Below are 15151 nucleotides of genomic sequence, written 5' to 3' on the forward strand. Positions count from 1 at the left end.
CAGTGAAGCCCCATTTAGATCTTGGCTCTAATATTATTATTGTCTTATGACTCATGACAGATTGATATGCGATCCCATGACATAGCATATGTGGTACCGTGGTAGTCACATTTGACGGTACTTCTGATTGTTTGCTAGATTACAAGATAAAACCAAGTGCTTCTGTAACTTGGTTGCAGTTTTGATAGGAACATGAATACTTGTGCCATGCCATGGAGCATGTTTGATTAAAAGGAGTAAGTCAACATACAGCTTGTTTCTTATGTTTTATTTATAGAAAATGATTGTTCCTTGTGAGTCATCTTCTTCTACAAATGCGCAGCATAGTTGCTCCAATATATTGAGCAGGGAAGAAGTTTGTTACAAGCATTTTATAGAGTTGACGCAAGAGACATCCGACGGGATACATGGGTAGGGACTTCGTGAAAGGCGGACTCCATTTAATCCTTTCGAGCTGCTTACTGAACACCAAGCCCTATTTGATATGCTTAATGATTGTCATATAGGTGAAGGAGTCAACGAAGAAGCTTCCATTCAGCATGGTATGTTAAGGGAAGAATATCCGAAGCAAACCTCTGCTACTTCTCTGTTCCCTTTCATTTGTCATGGGCAGGCAAATTGGTTAAAATAGTTATCGGCAGGGAATACCTTAGGAAGGTAGGAAGACCTTAGGAAGAGCGGGTGGGAGGAAGGGAGGCTTGTGCTATAGATGTAGGCGAACAATGGTCCTTGGAAATTATTAGTACTCTACAAAATGTCTGTCCCCTGTGATGCCTACAATGAGCGAGAGAGGGTGGAAGGAAGGGAGAGCGGAGGAAGGAAGATGGGGATATATGTAGAGAGAGGGAGATCAAAAGAAGGGAGATGGGCATATATGTAGAGAGAGGAAGATCAGAGAGGGAGGGGAGATTTACAGGACAATTGTTGTTGAGCCACTCAAATGTGTATGTCTCTGTTGCAACGCACAGGCAATTAACTATAGAAAAAATCAAGGCTATTTGTTTAAAGTGACATTTATTCAGCGTGTTCCAACCTTTACATGCCTTAATTATAGAATAATCTAATATTATGATTTCTCCAGTAAGCAGTATACTAGGAATTTGAATTTGTGCTCTAGGAAAATTTGAACAGACATCGTCCACGCCGATAATTTCCTGCTACATCAGGTTGAACAATTTTGTTTATGTTGTGAGTGTGGTAAATATTCTTTACCACTGGCCACATATCTCACTTGTGTTGGTCCCCTAGAATATGTTAATGTTTAGTTTCCAATTTTTCATCTATCAAATATCAATGGACTTTACATGGTTTCTTGCAAAAATAAAATTAAAATTGACTCACATGGCTCGAGTTTGTTTGCTCAGGAGGTTTCTCTCATAGATTATAATAGTCTGTGGCTTAAAAGTATTGTCGGTGCTACAAACGTAAAACTGATGAAAGAAGAACATATTTGTACCTTATTGCTGGCTGACTATACACACAAGAACCTCGAAACTCTCATTAATGCGTTATATATTTAGTTGCAATAGTATTTGATTTTTCATGAAGCAATATGCTTACTTTTTCTTCATTCAGTTTCATGTGGTAATGACGCGTGGAGGACGACGGTCACGAGCGCATTGTCGCAAGCTCACCGGAGGGAGGCACACATCTCATCCAATGGAAAAGCACGCTCCAAAAAATCCCTAACCCTCCATGGAGCCATTGCTAGGGGGCGACGAGATCAACGCCACCCACCACGACCACCGAGTTGTACAAGGTATGTCCTGGTGCTTCCCCAGAATCTTTCCCGCCTCTTGAGAGACCACATGACGTTCTGGTGGCAGTTTTTGGCCAAGGCTGGAAGCCAAGAACACTTCTTAATTTTGATCATGGACTTGACATTGTGGTCGGCGGTGCATGGTGCAGTGCGGAGATTTCTTGCCTGGCGTATAACAATGCGTGTTCATTGGGGTAGCCTCTTCTCACGCACAAGTCTCAGAGAGGCAGATAGCGACAACTATTCAGAATAACCACAACAAAATTGTGACACAGGTGGTTAGTGGGAGAAGGAACCTGAGACCGCAGCCGATTCTGCTGCAAGGGTGGTGTGTAGAAGATAGTTAGCAAGCATATAAGTCACTCTGGAAAAAGTGTGTAGTTATTGTTGTACTAGAGATCCATTCCGATATTTTCACTGATATGCATGGTTGAATAGTACTATGTGTCATATGTGAGAGTAATGTAATACAAAATGAAACATGGGGGACAGGGCTTCGTGACTGAGCTGGCGAAGATGTCAGTGGTGGAAGCGGACATGTTATAGAAGATGTTGAGGGTGGCACCGGAGGTAATGACCAAATGGGGTTCCTCGGCACCGAAGAGAAGGATGCTGCAGCGACACCGACACATACTGGGCTCCATTTCCAACCAGAGAGAACTTATGAACGGTATGTGCGCGATCCATTCATTCTTCCGTTTGATCCTTCCTTATTCCTCTCAACTCGGATTAATTTTATTTTGTAATTATGCATGATTTTGATGGATCAATAAATTTAGTGGCATTAATTGCAATGAGAAATATCGTATATCCATAAACTTCACTTTGTTGTTTTTCAGCTGAACATGATAGTTTGTGTCTTTTTGTTATGGACTTCAATATGGTCGATGGTAGCTTGCTAAATAAAGCAAGACCCAACACATAATTTCATGCCGAGAGTTTGACCTGTTTAATTTTGTACGGAAAATATTTGCTGCTAATAATGAGAAAGTTCTGATTTGTAAATGCAATATTCTTCCATGTATACGGAATTATAGATTGAACAAAATATAAGCCAAAGTTGAATCTCAAGCCTTAATTAATACTAAAAATAATATAGGTTTGGTATATGTGTAGAACAGGATATTTTTCCTTGAGAATCTACTAGATGAGGCGGTCGTTGTCGACATCCTTGTGAAAGTTCGCATGATCTTAGCACGAACCAACTCACAATGTTATCTCGAGCAATGCTTTATTCACTTAAGTATCTTTTTTTAGGAAAACACTAGGTTAAAAGCCTACTGTAAAAAAATTTATGCAAAGTTATTATATTTGCCATTTATGATCACGAATGATCTTACTAAATGACGTTCTCATGGCCTTCAAAGAAGAGATATACTAGAAGTTGAGTGCAGTTGGAGGGGCCTTAGTCCTTCTGAGCCAAGAAAAGTAGATGGGGCCTGTCCAAGCTTTAAATAGTAGATGGGGGAATGTTAAAATATTTTGTGATGCCATGGTTCTAAATGGTTAGGTATGTGTCGGAACCTGTATTCTTTCATGGGATGATTGGTCTTAAGCATAAAAAGCCATCCATGTGCCACCTATCATTTGTAATGCACAATACCGAGTTTTATGTTTTTGTATCACTTTCTTTATTTTCTGCATTAGATCTGACAGTATATGTTAATGAATTACGTTTTTATTGAAATAGATTACAAGTGAAGAGGATTCCAATTGTTTTTTGTATGTTACTGGCTATCTTTTTTATACATGCGAAATTTGATATGCAATCAGTAACAACCAACCCACAACGAATAGGAAGACATACTAATGCTATGAATAACTCAATATCAATAAAAGAATATTTTTAATTTTTTAAGGCCTGTGGCAACGCACATGCACTTTACTAGTCTATTTTAAAAGCACACACGCACAACAATGTTTACCTAAGGCCCAACTGGCTAGCCCAATCCTCACGAGCGAGACACTACCTCACCTCCTCACGACGAGCGACACAGAGGCACGAACCGCAGCCTCACTCTCGTTCCTCCCCCTTCTCTGCCAAGGACCAACCCTAGCCGTCGATAAAGCCAAGGCCCCGTGACGACCACCTCCCCAAGGAGCGCTCCGATCCGCGGCCATGAGCGGTGAGGTCCGCGGTCCGTGTTGATCCGCTGCCGTGACCGGTGACGACCGCCCAGCAACCCAAACTCCCATACATCGATCCACAGCCTGCGAATCGCCATCCGCCAGCGGTGCTTCAGATCCCGTCCCCTTCCACGCTGCTGCACTGGCGTCAATCCGTCGCCACAGTCTCTTCCAAGCTGGCCGCCGCCTACTCTCCTTTTCCGGTGCTTCACCTCATAACTAAAGCTTGAAGATGAGCAAGTGACTCTTATGTATGTGCATGAGTGCATCAGATCGGCCAATAATGCCTAAGTGCAGAGCCTTGTGTCATGTCCAGATTATTGAATGTGTATGCATACCTATGTTAACGCATACTTATGTATGTGCAAAGCTATATTGTTCAGAATTTGTGATGTTAGCCCGTTATACATACTTTTGTTGTCTAACACTTGTCTAATTTTTCTTACACACACACACGCACCTCTGTACATACATTTGTTGTCTCAAATTTGCATAAATAAATATGTACAGATACTGGAAGTAATGTATATGAATCTGAGTTGTGTCACTAAATTTGGTTTGTTTGGTCGGGACCGAACATTGGTATGTAAAGACTGAAGACCGAATAGTGGAAAACTGAAAAGACCGAAATTATTCCGGTCTTCAATTATGGAGGACCAAATTCTTGAAAGAACGAAAAGACCGAACCGAACAAACCAAAAAGACCGAACGCCCAGGCTGACCGATAATGTTGAAGACGAAAGAGGGGATGCCTTCCGGGGCATCCCCAAGCTTAGTTGCTTGGATATTATCTTGGGGTGCCTTGGGCATCCCCAAGCTTAGGGTCTTCTCGCTCCTTATTCTCCTCATATCGATATCTCACCCAAAACTTGAAACTTCAGTCACACAAAACTTAACGGAACTTCGTGAGATATGTTAGTATGATAAAGAGCAAACCATTTCACTTTGGTACTGCCAAAGACAAGATTCATAATTGTTTTCACACAACTCCCACTATAGCCTATCATTTCCACAATTTATATTGAGCAATATAAGCCATAGAAACTAGAAAACAAGCAAACTATGCATGGAAAACAGAATCTATCAAAAACAGAACAGTCTGTAGTAATATGTACTCCAACCATACTTCTGCTACTCCAAAAATTCTGAAAATTAGGACAACACGGAGAATTTGTATATCTACCACATGTAAATACTTCAGATCAAATGCACGTTCCAATGAATTTTCAAATTTCCTGGACTGAGCGCAAAAGTTTCTGTTTTTGCACAGAATCAAGTCAACTATCATCCACACTATCCCAAAGGCTTTACTTGGTACTTTATTGAAACAAAAGCAATAAAACATGATTACTACAGTAGCATAATCATGTGGATACACAAAAACAGTAGGTAAAAGTGTTGGGTTGTCTCCCAACAAGTGCTTTTCTTTAATGCCTTTTGAGCTAGGCATGATGAGTTCAATGATGCTCACATAGGAAATAAGAATCGAAACACAAAGAGAGCATCATGAAGCATATGACTAGCACATTTAAGTCTAACCCACTTCCTATGCATAGGGATTTTTTGAGCAAACAACTTATGGAAACAAGAATCAACTTGCATAGGAAGGCAAAACAAGTGCAACTTCAAAACTTTCAACATAAAGAGAGGAAACTTGATATTAGTGAGAAGCCTACAAGCATATGTTCCTCCCTCATAATAATTTTCAGTAGCATCATGAATGAATTCAATAATATAACTATCACATAAAGGATTCTTTTCATGATCCACACAAGCATAGAAGTTTTCTTACTCTCCACATAAGAAAATTTATTCTCATCAAATTGTAGTGGGAGCAAACTCAACAAAATAACTATCATGAGATTGAAAATTAAAATCATGATGACAAATTTCATGATTATCATTATTCTTTATAGCAAACATGTCATCGTCATAATCATCATAGATAGCGACTTTGTTCTAATAATCAATTGAAACCTCTTCCAAAATAGTGGATTCATCACTAAATAAAGTCATGACCTCTCCAAATCCATTTTTTTCAATATTGTAACAAGATTCAACACCCTCCAAAATAGTGGGATCACTACCTAGAGTTGACACTCTTCCAAACCCACTTTCATCAATATAATCATCATAAATAGGAGGCATGCAATCATTATGACAAATTTGCACATCAAAACTTGGGGGACTAAAAATATCATCTTCATCAAACATAACATCCCCAAGCTTATGGCTTTGCATATCGTTAGCATCATGGATATTCGAAGAGTTCATACCAAAAATATTGCAATCATGCTCATCATTCAAAGATTTTTTGTCAAACATTTTATAGAACTCTTCCTCTATCAATTGAGCACAATTTTCCTTTCCATCATTTTTGAGAAAGACATGATAAAGACGAATAATGTGATGCCACCTCAATTCCATTTTTTTGTAGTTTTCTTTTATAAACCAAACTAGTGGTAAACAAGAAACTAAAAGATTTGATTGCAAGATCTAAAGATATACCTTCAAGCACTCACCTCCCCGGCAACAGCGCCAGAAAAGAGCTTGATATCTACTACGCAACTTTATTCTTGTAGACTCGTGTTGGGCCTCCAAGCGTAGAGTTTTGTAGGACAGTAGCAATTTTCCCTCAAGTGGATGACCTAAGGTTTATCAGTCCATGGGAGGTGTAGGATGAAGATAGTCTCTCTCAAGCAACCCTGCAATCAAATACAAGAAATCTCTTGTGTCCCCAACACAATGGCAAATTGTATTGGTGCACTAGTTCGGCGAAGAAATGGTGATAAAAGTGTAGTATGGATAGTAGATAGAGTTTTTGTAGTGCGAACAATAAAAAACAGCAAGGTAGTAAATAGTAAAACAAAGCACAAATGGTATTTCAATGATGGAAAATGAGGCCTAGGGTGCATACTTTCACTAGTGCAATCTCTCAACAATGCTAACATAGTTGGATCGTATGATTATCCCTCAAAGTGCAATAAAGACTCACTCCCGAGTTCCTATTAGCGGAGAACAAAAGATAGAAATTGTTTGTAGGGTAAGAAACCACCTCAAACCTATTCTTTCTGATCAATCTATCATAGAGTTCGTACTAAAATAACACAAAGCTATTCTTTCCGATCAATCTAACCAAGAGTTTGTACTAAAATAACACATATGACACACATCAACCAACTCTAATGTCACCTAGATACTCCAATGTCACCACAAGTATCTGTGAGTTAATTCTACGATATGCATCAAACAACTTCATGATCATAATATTCAATCCACACAAAGAACTACAAGGAGACCCCAAAGTTTCTACCGGAGAAAAGATAATAAAAACATTCATCAACCCCTATGCATAGATTCCTCCAATGTCACCTCGGGAATCCGCAAGTTGAATGCCATAACATACATCAAGTGAATCAATATGATATACCATTGTCACCTCAAGTATTCATACCGCGAGACATACATCATGTGTTCTCATATCTGAACATCCAATCCGACAAGACAAAACTTCAAAGGGTAAAGATTCATTTCATCACAACAAGAGTAGAGAGGGGAGAAACATCATATGATCCATCTATGTTAACAAAGCCCATGATACATCAAGATCGTGACATCTCAAGATCATGAGAGAGAGAGAGAGAGAGATTAAACACATAGCTACTGGTGCAAACCCTTAGCCCCGAGGGTGGACTGCTCCCTCCTCATCATGGTGGCTGCTGGGATGATGAAGATGGCCACCGATGATGATCTCCCCCTCCGGCAGGGTGCCGGAACGGGCTCCCGATTGGTTTTCGGTGGCTACAGAGGCTTGCGGTGGTGGAACTTCTGATCTAGGTTCTCCGCGAGGGTTTTTGGAACATTTGACGATTTATAGGGTGAAGAGGGGTGCGGGAGGCCACCGAGGTGGGCACAATCCACCGGGGCACGCCTGGGGGCCCAGGCGTGCCCTGGTGGGTTGTGCCCCCCTCGGGGCACCCCCAGGTGCTTCTCTGGCCCATTGGATGTCTTCTGGTGCATAAAAAATCCACAAAAAGTTTCGTGGTGTTTGGACTCCGTTTGATATTGATTTCCTGCGATGTAAAAAACAAGCAAAAAATGGCAACTGGCACTGGGCACTGGGTCAATAGGTTAGTCCCAAAAAATGATATAAAGTTTCTATAAATGATTGTAATACATCCGAGAATGATAATATAACAACATGAATACTTCATAAATTATAGATATGTTGGAGACGTATCATGCATCAAGGAAACCTGCGACGCTCCAGACGATCTGTATTCCAACATTTGTCTCTCATTGCTAACCAAATGAATAACTTCTCCTTTAAATGTGCCTTGTTCTTCCATAACATCTTGGCATAATCCCCTCCTCAGATCCAAGAAAGACGATAGAATAAGCAAAGCTAGTAGAGTACTGCCCATTCATCGAGAACCTCCACAGGAAGCAATCCTCATCCATAGAGTCGGAGCATCATGAATTACTCTCCATGGTTCAAGAAATTCCGCTAAAGCCCGCGTCGAGGGTGTCCTTCGAATATCCTTAATACATCCGTCATTATCAAGCCCTTCTGCCACAGTCTGTCGCCTTACCCCTCGAGCCTTAATGAAGGTAAGCAAATTTGATGCAATGTCAGTAGAGCTTCTGCAATCTAACCATTGATCATGCCAGAAATTGATGCCACCCCTTTGCCAAGAGAACAATGGTCAACGTGTGGCCGCTAAGAATAAGGATCTCACATGTGCATTAATCTGGACCGACGTACAAGACCATACACACACCAGCCCTACTCTTTCCAACTAGAACCAACGAATCTACAACACATCGTTCAGGTATTTAAGATTTTGAATTCCAAGGTGTCCCAATTGATACGGTCTTCAAACTTGCTCTGAGGCACATCACTGACCACCATTTGCATTGTCTGATCCCGTCCAAAAGAAACCTCGATGGATTTTGTTGATGCACTTGAACACACACTGCCACAGATCCAAGGAAAGCATATGATATACCACTACTACAATGGTTGCCAGCAACGAGTTGATAACACATGGAGGGTCCCGAAGGACTTGATTGGACATCATTTTAGCACAAGTTATTTGATCACACATGTCATATTAGAGCAAGCAACAAGACCCCAGAGAAAACAAAAATTACAAACCAATCCATGCATTGTAAAGAAAAGGACGAAAGAACATGAAATAGAAACGCAATTCGGTACTGAACAACATCTCCACCATGAACCATGCCCATCGCCTTCGGGGACGAAACCACTTGGGGCGGTGGTCTTGCTACCACTCCATCGCCAGTTGCTTGCCGGAAGGAGTCACATATGCCTCACATAAATCCGAGCCTCCACGCTCACTCTGCCAATGCCTCCTTCTCCGCCCTCTCCAGTCGACTCTTCGTGCGCTTCAACATCTTAAGATGGATGACTTGCACAATCATCCTTGCATCGTCAACCAAATTCTCCATCTTCAAGGTCAACATCTTCGCCTTCTTCGAAGCGACTCTCAACCTTCTTCTCTTCGAGCACGGTCTTCTTCTCTTCAAGCTTGAGCTTCTTCTCGGTTGCCGCCATCAACATGTTAGACCTCTTGGCCTTACATGCCTCCCTGATCTCGGAGCGCTTGACACATGCCTCCTTATTCTTCACCAAGATGTCCTTGAACCTCTTTGTCATCTTGTCCACCACCCCTCTCGCCTCGCCTTCTCCTCCTCCCACTTCTTTCCCTGGAAACCTCTTCTGACCTTCTTGGGCGAATCTTTTGTTAGGTTGGTTGGATCAGCCATTTCTTCCTCGGTGCCCATGCCGGTGGTCTTGACGGAGTTGGCACTAAATACATTCCACTTGGGTTGCCAATTCAACTTCATCCAAAAATGCATGACGATGAAGTTCTTCTTCTCCAACTTCGAGAACAAACTGAACACACGAGAAGACTACAAAGTAAAACATTGTCAAGAAGTTGCATATCTGATCCGGTCAAATGACCAACACATAGAGCATGTCTAGCCAACAAGTTGCATATCCAACCAAATGATCAACACATAGAACAACTTACTTGCTAAAAAAATTGTGCACCACTTGGCCATCGTATGATGAGTGGCTTCAAGTGTCCGCAATATTTGGACAACAACCTCTTGGATGACGTACCATTGATGGTTGAGAGACTTCACTCCATGGTTGCGGATGATTTCGTCGACATAGGGCTCGAAATGTTTGTGCTCATTGAACCAAGTGTGAATGTTGGCTCAAAATGTTGAGCCTGTTTGCTCCGTGATCGATGCTATTGGCCAACCATGCATCGCACAACAACTCTTCCTTCCTCATGTTGAAGCTTTCTCCTCTACCTTCTTCTTTAGATTGGCAACAAATTCATCCGAATCAAGGTCATCATCGCCGTCCTCCTCTTGCTCCTGCTAGACGGTGGCCCAAGTGCTCGTCTCCGTGCCCGAGTAGTTGTATGTGTCGGATTGGGTGTACATGCCTGACTGCGTGGAATCCGAGCCATCCATCCACCCGTCCTCGTAGTAGCCTCCGCCTTTATCGTGGATCATCTCAAACATATGTCTGTCTACGTCATCACACGACGGCTATCCCTCTTGAGGCATACCAGTGAACAACATGCAGGCACCGAGATATTCCACACCCAACATCTAGAACCAAACAAGTGGCGTGATGCAGACTCTGAGAAAATCAGCAGCGCCACGATGACGTCGACGCAATTAGGCAGGTTCCCTATGGAGGATGCCGGGGACTACCTACCGAGTTGTTTGGTGGTGTAGAAGTAGGGAGGCTTCAGGAATGTTGTTCCTGTAGATGAGGTGGTGCTGGCGGCAGGTGGTATGAGTTCATGCACACGTACCATGCACCATCTTGCACTCTGATGCAATTTTGCCAAAAAGGGAAGTTGCTTCATTCGACTTCATTTGATGGGATCTTGATTGGTTTCCATCCATTTCTGTACAACAGTAGGGAAAATATGAGTTTTTTTCTTTCTCAAAAATTAGCTTTAGAAAGACGCAAGAAATATTGAAACCCGTTGAAAACCACATCACAACCCTCTTATAAAAGTGGCAAAATATTGAGTCATCACCAAGCCCAATTTCCCTTCCCTCTGATCCATATTAATTGTCGCTGCTTACTTTGCTTCTCTTTTTCTTTTGAGAAACTTACAACTTATTCATCTTCAATCATGATAGGACAACAAACATAAAAAAATATAAAAATTATATCCAGATTCGTAGACAACCTAGCGACGACTAGAAGCACTGAAGTGAGCTGAAGGCACGCCACTGTCATCGCCCTCCCTCACCGGAGCTAGAAAAATTTGTTGTAATAGACAGTCGGGAAGTCATCGTGCTAAGGCCTCATAGGACCAACACAACAGAATAACAACCACCGCCGATGAAGAAACACGTAGATAGGAAGGATCAAACCTGAAAACAAAAGAACGGACAAACAAAGATCGAGTCCGAGTAGATCCACCAAAGACAACCACCGGCTGAATCCCGCGAGATTCGCCAGAGACACACCTCCACACGCCCTCGATGATGCTAGATGCACCATTGAGACGGGCTAGGCGAGGAGAACCTCATTCCATCTTCAGGAAGCAACCACCATCTTCCTGAGCCAGACACAAATCTTAACAGAACTCAGAGAAACATTTAAAATGGAGCCCTCCCGCCGATCGATAAGGGCCGGAATCCAGCATGCCTCCATGGCCCCTAGGGCTATCGAAGATGAGGCGGACCAACGACAGTGCTGGCAGGAGGCAGAGGAATCCTAGGCTTCTTTTTAGAGGCGGTGGCGGCTAGGTATCGAGGCTGCTTACATGTGGTAAGATTTTTTTTATTTTTTTTTGAGGAACATGTTTTTTTACACAATTTTGAGAAACATGTGGTATGATATTGGATGGACTTCTTTTGGGGGGACATACATGATGGACATGAGCCCAACGAAGCCCAAAATAAGAAATGGCCGAGACCCATGCCCATGACTTCTCAGCGGTAATTTTTCTTGTACTCCCTCTCAGACAGTAAGTACTAGTTCGTCACGGAGATGATAGACTCACGCTAACCACCTTCTTGTACTTAACCATCCAGAACCAGCAAACACCGCACAGCTTTAACCCCCCACCACCATCAGCCTGAAAACCCTGCAGCTCTCTGCAACGCCACTGTTCCGCACGCAGACGGCGAAAAGATCACGCGCCTAGGGTTCGGCACCGCCCTCCATCGAAATCGGCGGCGGCGTCGGCGCCCCTCCCCGCAGCAATGCGACCGCCGCCCGCGGTGATGACGGCCTCCTCGTCGGAGAAGAAGGCGGCGAAGCGGAGCGGACCACCGAGGCCCCGAGGGAGGAAGTCGCAGCTCGCCCTCCTCGGTGAGTGCCGTTCGCGAGGAACAGTGAGCCCCCTTGTTTGCTCGCTCTCCACTTGATTTGTTTGCGCTCTTTCGGCTTTGGAGCTCCATATTTTAGTGGCGGGACCTTGTTTTGGTGCTGTGCCTGTAGTCTTTATTTAGAGTTGTTAGGATGTGGGGATGATTTGGATGTGGTGTGGTGCCTGGGGAATTAATTAGAGGGCCCTTAATTAGAAAAGGTGATCTTGGAAGCGAACCGAGAGAACGACATCCTAACTACTAGAGCCATCCTAACTACTAGAGCTTCCTGTCGCGTGCTTTTTACTGCCGAGATGTAATGGTTGCCACTGTCAAAGTAATAAGATGACATTGTTCATGGACAATGTTCTCAGCAACTGTTCTGAATAAAAGGTGCTCCTTTTCCATGTGCAATGTATCACCATGATGTCCAAGAGATGTGCAAACGCCACGTGATCATAAATGTCGTCTAGCTTCTTCTCACACAGTAGAACGGGTACGAGTGTCAACTCTAAATGTCTAGAAATTTGACAGTCAAAGCACGTGATGTGTTTGTGCTTGTGTATAACTGGATGTTACATGGTGCCGCAGAAGTTTACTGCTCGAGAATTTCATCTCCTTCGATAGAAGGCTTGACCTTCTGTGTGCTCATCAAGTGCCCCTGAATTTATGTTTTGATGATCAACAGGGGGGGTGCTCACCTGGAAATGCATTTGCTCCACATATACTGCTTATCAATCGGGGAGAGGTATGCAGCTTCAGGCACCTACCCATCTAAGTTGCAAATTACAAGAACAATACCAACTTTTATTTTGCTTTGTGTATGTTTGTTGTTTTACTATTCATTACGTTAGATTAATATGGCGCTTCAGCTGCTGAGAAATGTTCCCATTTTTTCCATCTTACCTGGTTTATTCTGTTTCTGTTTCTCTGGGTCTTGAACCTGTAAATAATTTACTGTATGATGTGAATAAATTACAAAATTACTTTGCGATAATTTACTATGTGATGTCACTGATGTGTGAAAAGAGTGCCATGTACTATTTTTAGTTTACTGCTCTTTGGAGTGTATTGTCTGCAAGATGATCAACGTTGATGTTTGTCCACTCTCCTTGTTCACTATTCCCTCCGGTCCAAAATAAGTGTGGTGTTTTAGTTCAAATTTTAACTAAAACCATGGCACTTATTTCAGATCGGAGGGAGTAGCAAATTTCCAAATTTAGACAAGTGTGAACTTCATTCTACCAAACTGCAGGATCTCAACATTAACGTAATACATATTTATTTGACTACCATAAGGCCCATAGCATTTCAAACAGAACTTCAGTGTACTTCTATCTGTATGTTCTCGTGCAGTGAAGTGCAGTCTGTACGGGATCTTCCGTTCATCGTGTTTTATGCACTGGGTAGGTCCTTGATCCGTATATGATGGACTAAAGAATTTTGCTCTTGTCAGGCTTCTGCACAGATCTTTGATGTGGCTGTGTTTGGTCTCAATATGTGATAGAAAAATCACTTGCTTTCTACTTTTATCACTCAGTTCCTTTTTCTAAAGAAAATGAGCGTGGCCATACATTGAGTACACACTGTTCATATGTTGTAGATAATTTAATAGCAATACTGAAAGTACCTTTATGCACAGGATATTACCTCCAAGATTATGCTGTTATCAGAGCTGCACTCCAAATCCATCTGCATTCTATCAGCCAATGGCCCATTATCAGCTATAACTCTCCGTCTATCTTCACATTCAGGTGGCCTTGACAATGCAGTTTACCAGGTTCGCCTCAGTGTTCTCAGTGTCCAACATTGGCTAGCGGCTACTACTATTACCCCATTTTCAGCAATTAATGAATTGCTTGTCTTATATCAGTTCAATGTGTGCTAATAGACCAGTACAAATTCCTAATCCGCTTATGTAGCGTGGAAAAAAAATGGTTCCCCTCCTTCAGTCCATTTTATATCCTAAAACAAAGCATTTCCATCTCTTGGTCTTACTTTGAACTGATTTTGCAGGGTCAGTTTGAGATAATTTCACTAAAAGGCTCTTATCTGCTGTCTGATGAGGGTGGCTCAGGAAACAGCAGTGGGGGTTTAAGCATTATGGTTTCTACTCCTTGCGGCAGCTTGTTTGGAGGTAGCGTTGGAGGGCCGCTGATCGCTGCTGACCCTGTGCAGGTACATACAATTTTGCCACTTACCAAGTGGAACTGCAGGCACATGCCACAGTAAAAAATACTAATGCGTAAATTCTCCAAACAGTTGTGGTGACACTGTCGATGGCATCTTCCTGATGTTCTTTTCCGCCTTTGTTCTCTCTTGTGTAGAAGCTCACACAGTGTTTTGCTACCTCAGGTAATTGCTGGAAGCTTCAATTACACGGTGACAGAGGAAAAGAAGGAGCCAAAGACCAGTGACAGCCAACTTAATGAGCTGAAAGTACCTTGGGAGCTGGATGCAATGCCTTATGAACCATTTTCACCTTTGCCTCTGTTTGGGTGGTCCAGGATTGAAGATGTCAAACTTGATCGCCACGACTTCGACCTGACCAATGGTTAGCTCTTGGCTTCACTATGCTGCGACATATGCATGAAGATAATACATGATGGAGATATAACATAACAGTTGTAAGGGCAAGCTATTAAAAACTTTGGTTTCCAAAGATATTTTGTGGGCGGAAGTGTACTTCCAAACTCAAATTCGCGGAGGAAAAGTAGTTCTAAATTCTAACCAAGACTTCTAGAGACATGTAAAATTGATATGTCGTTTGCTAAGTCGGGAACAACGGTGTAATTCCGCAGACTTATATCAGTGGGAGCTATAAACTAGTAATAGCAAGTCATTTTATGTCGAAGGATTATGAAATGCACATTCAGATGACAGAAG

At 42.4% G+C, this 15151-nt stretch overlaps 1 protein-coding gene across 4 annotated transcripts; it reads left to right on the top strand.

The window, feature by feature from the left end:
- The first annotated feature begins 11926 nt into the window (after positions 1–11926).
- Positions 11927–15134, top strand: LOC123046366 (AT-hook motif nuclear-localized protein 10). Of its 4 annotated transcripts, none has more exons than XM_044469712.1 (5): positions 11930–12292; positions 12954–13013; positions 13908–14045; positions 14282–14443; positions 14621–15134. In XM_044469712.1, exons 1-5 carry the CDS (start codon positions 12161–12163, stop codon positions 14822–14824), a joined length of 696 nt encoding a protein of 231 aa, XP_044325647.1. In that variant the 5' UTR covers positions 11930–12160; the 3' UTR covers positions 14825–15134. The 4 variants fall into 4 exon arrangements, with proteins under 4 accessions (XP_044325650.1, XP_044325647.1, XP_044325648.1 ...); XM_044469713.1 differs by having other exon boundaries at positions 11930–12269; positions 12955–13013; XM_044469715.1 differs by lacking the exon at positions 13908–14045 and having other exon boundaries at positions 11927–12292.
- The last annotated feature ends 17 nt before the right edge of the window (positions 15135–15151 follow it).

This window comes from Triticum aestivum, chromosome 2B, assembly GCF_018294505.1.
Source record: "Triticum aestivum cultivar Chinese Spring chromosome 2B, IWGSC CS RefSeq v2.1, whole genome shotgun sequence".
Classification (NCBI taxonomy): Eukaryota; Viridiplantae; Streptophyta; class Magnoliopsida; order Poales; family Poaceae; genus Triticum; species Triticum aestivum.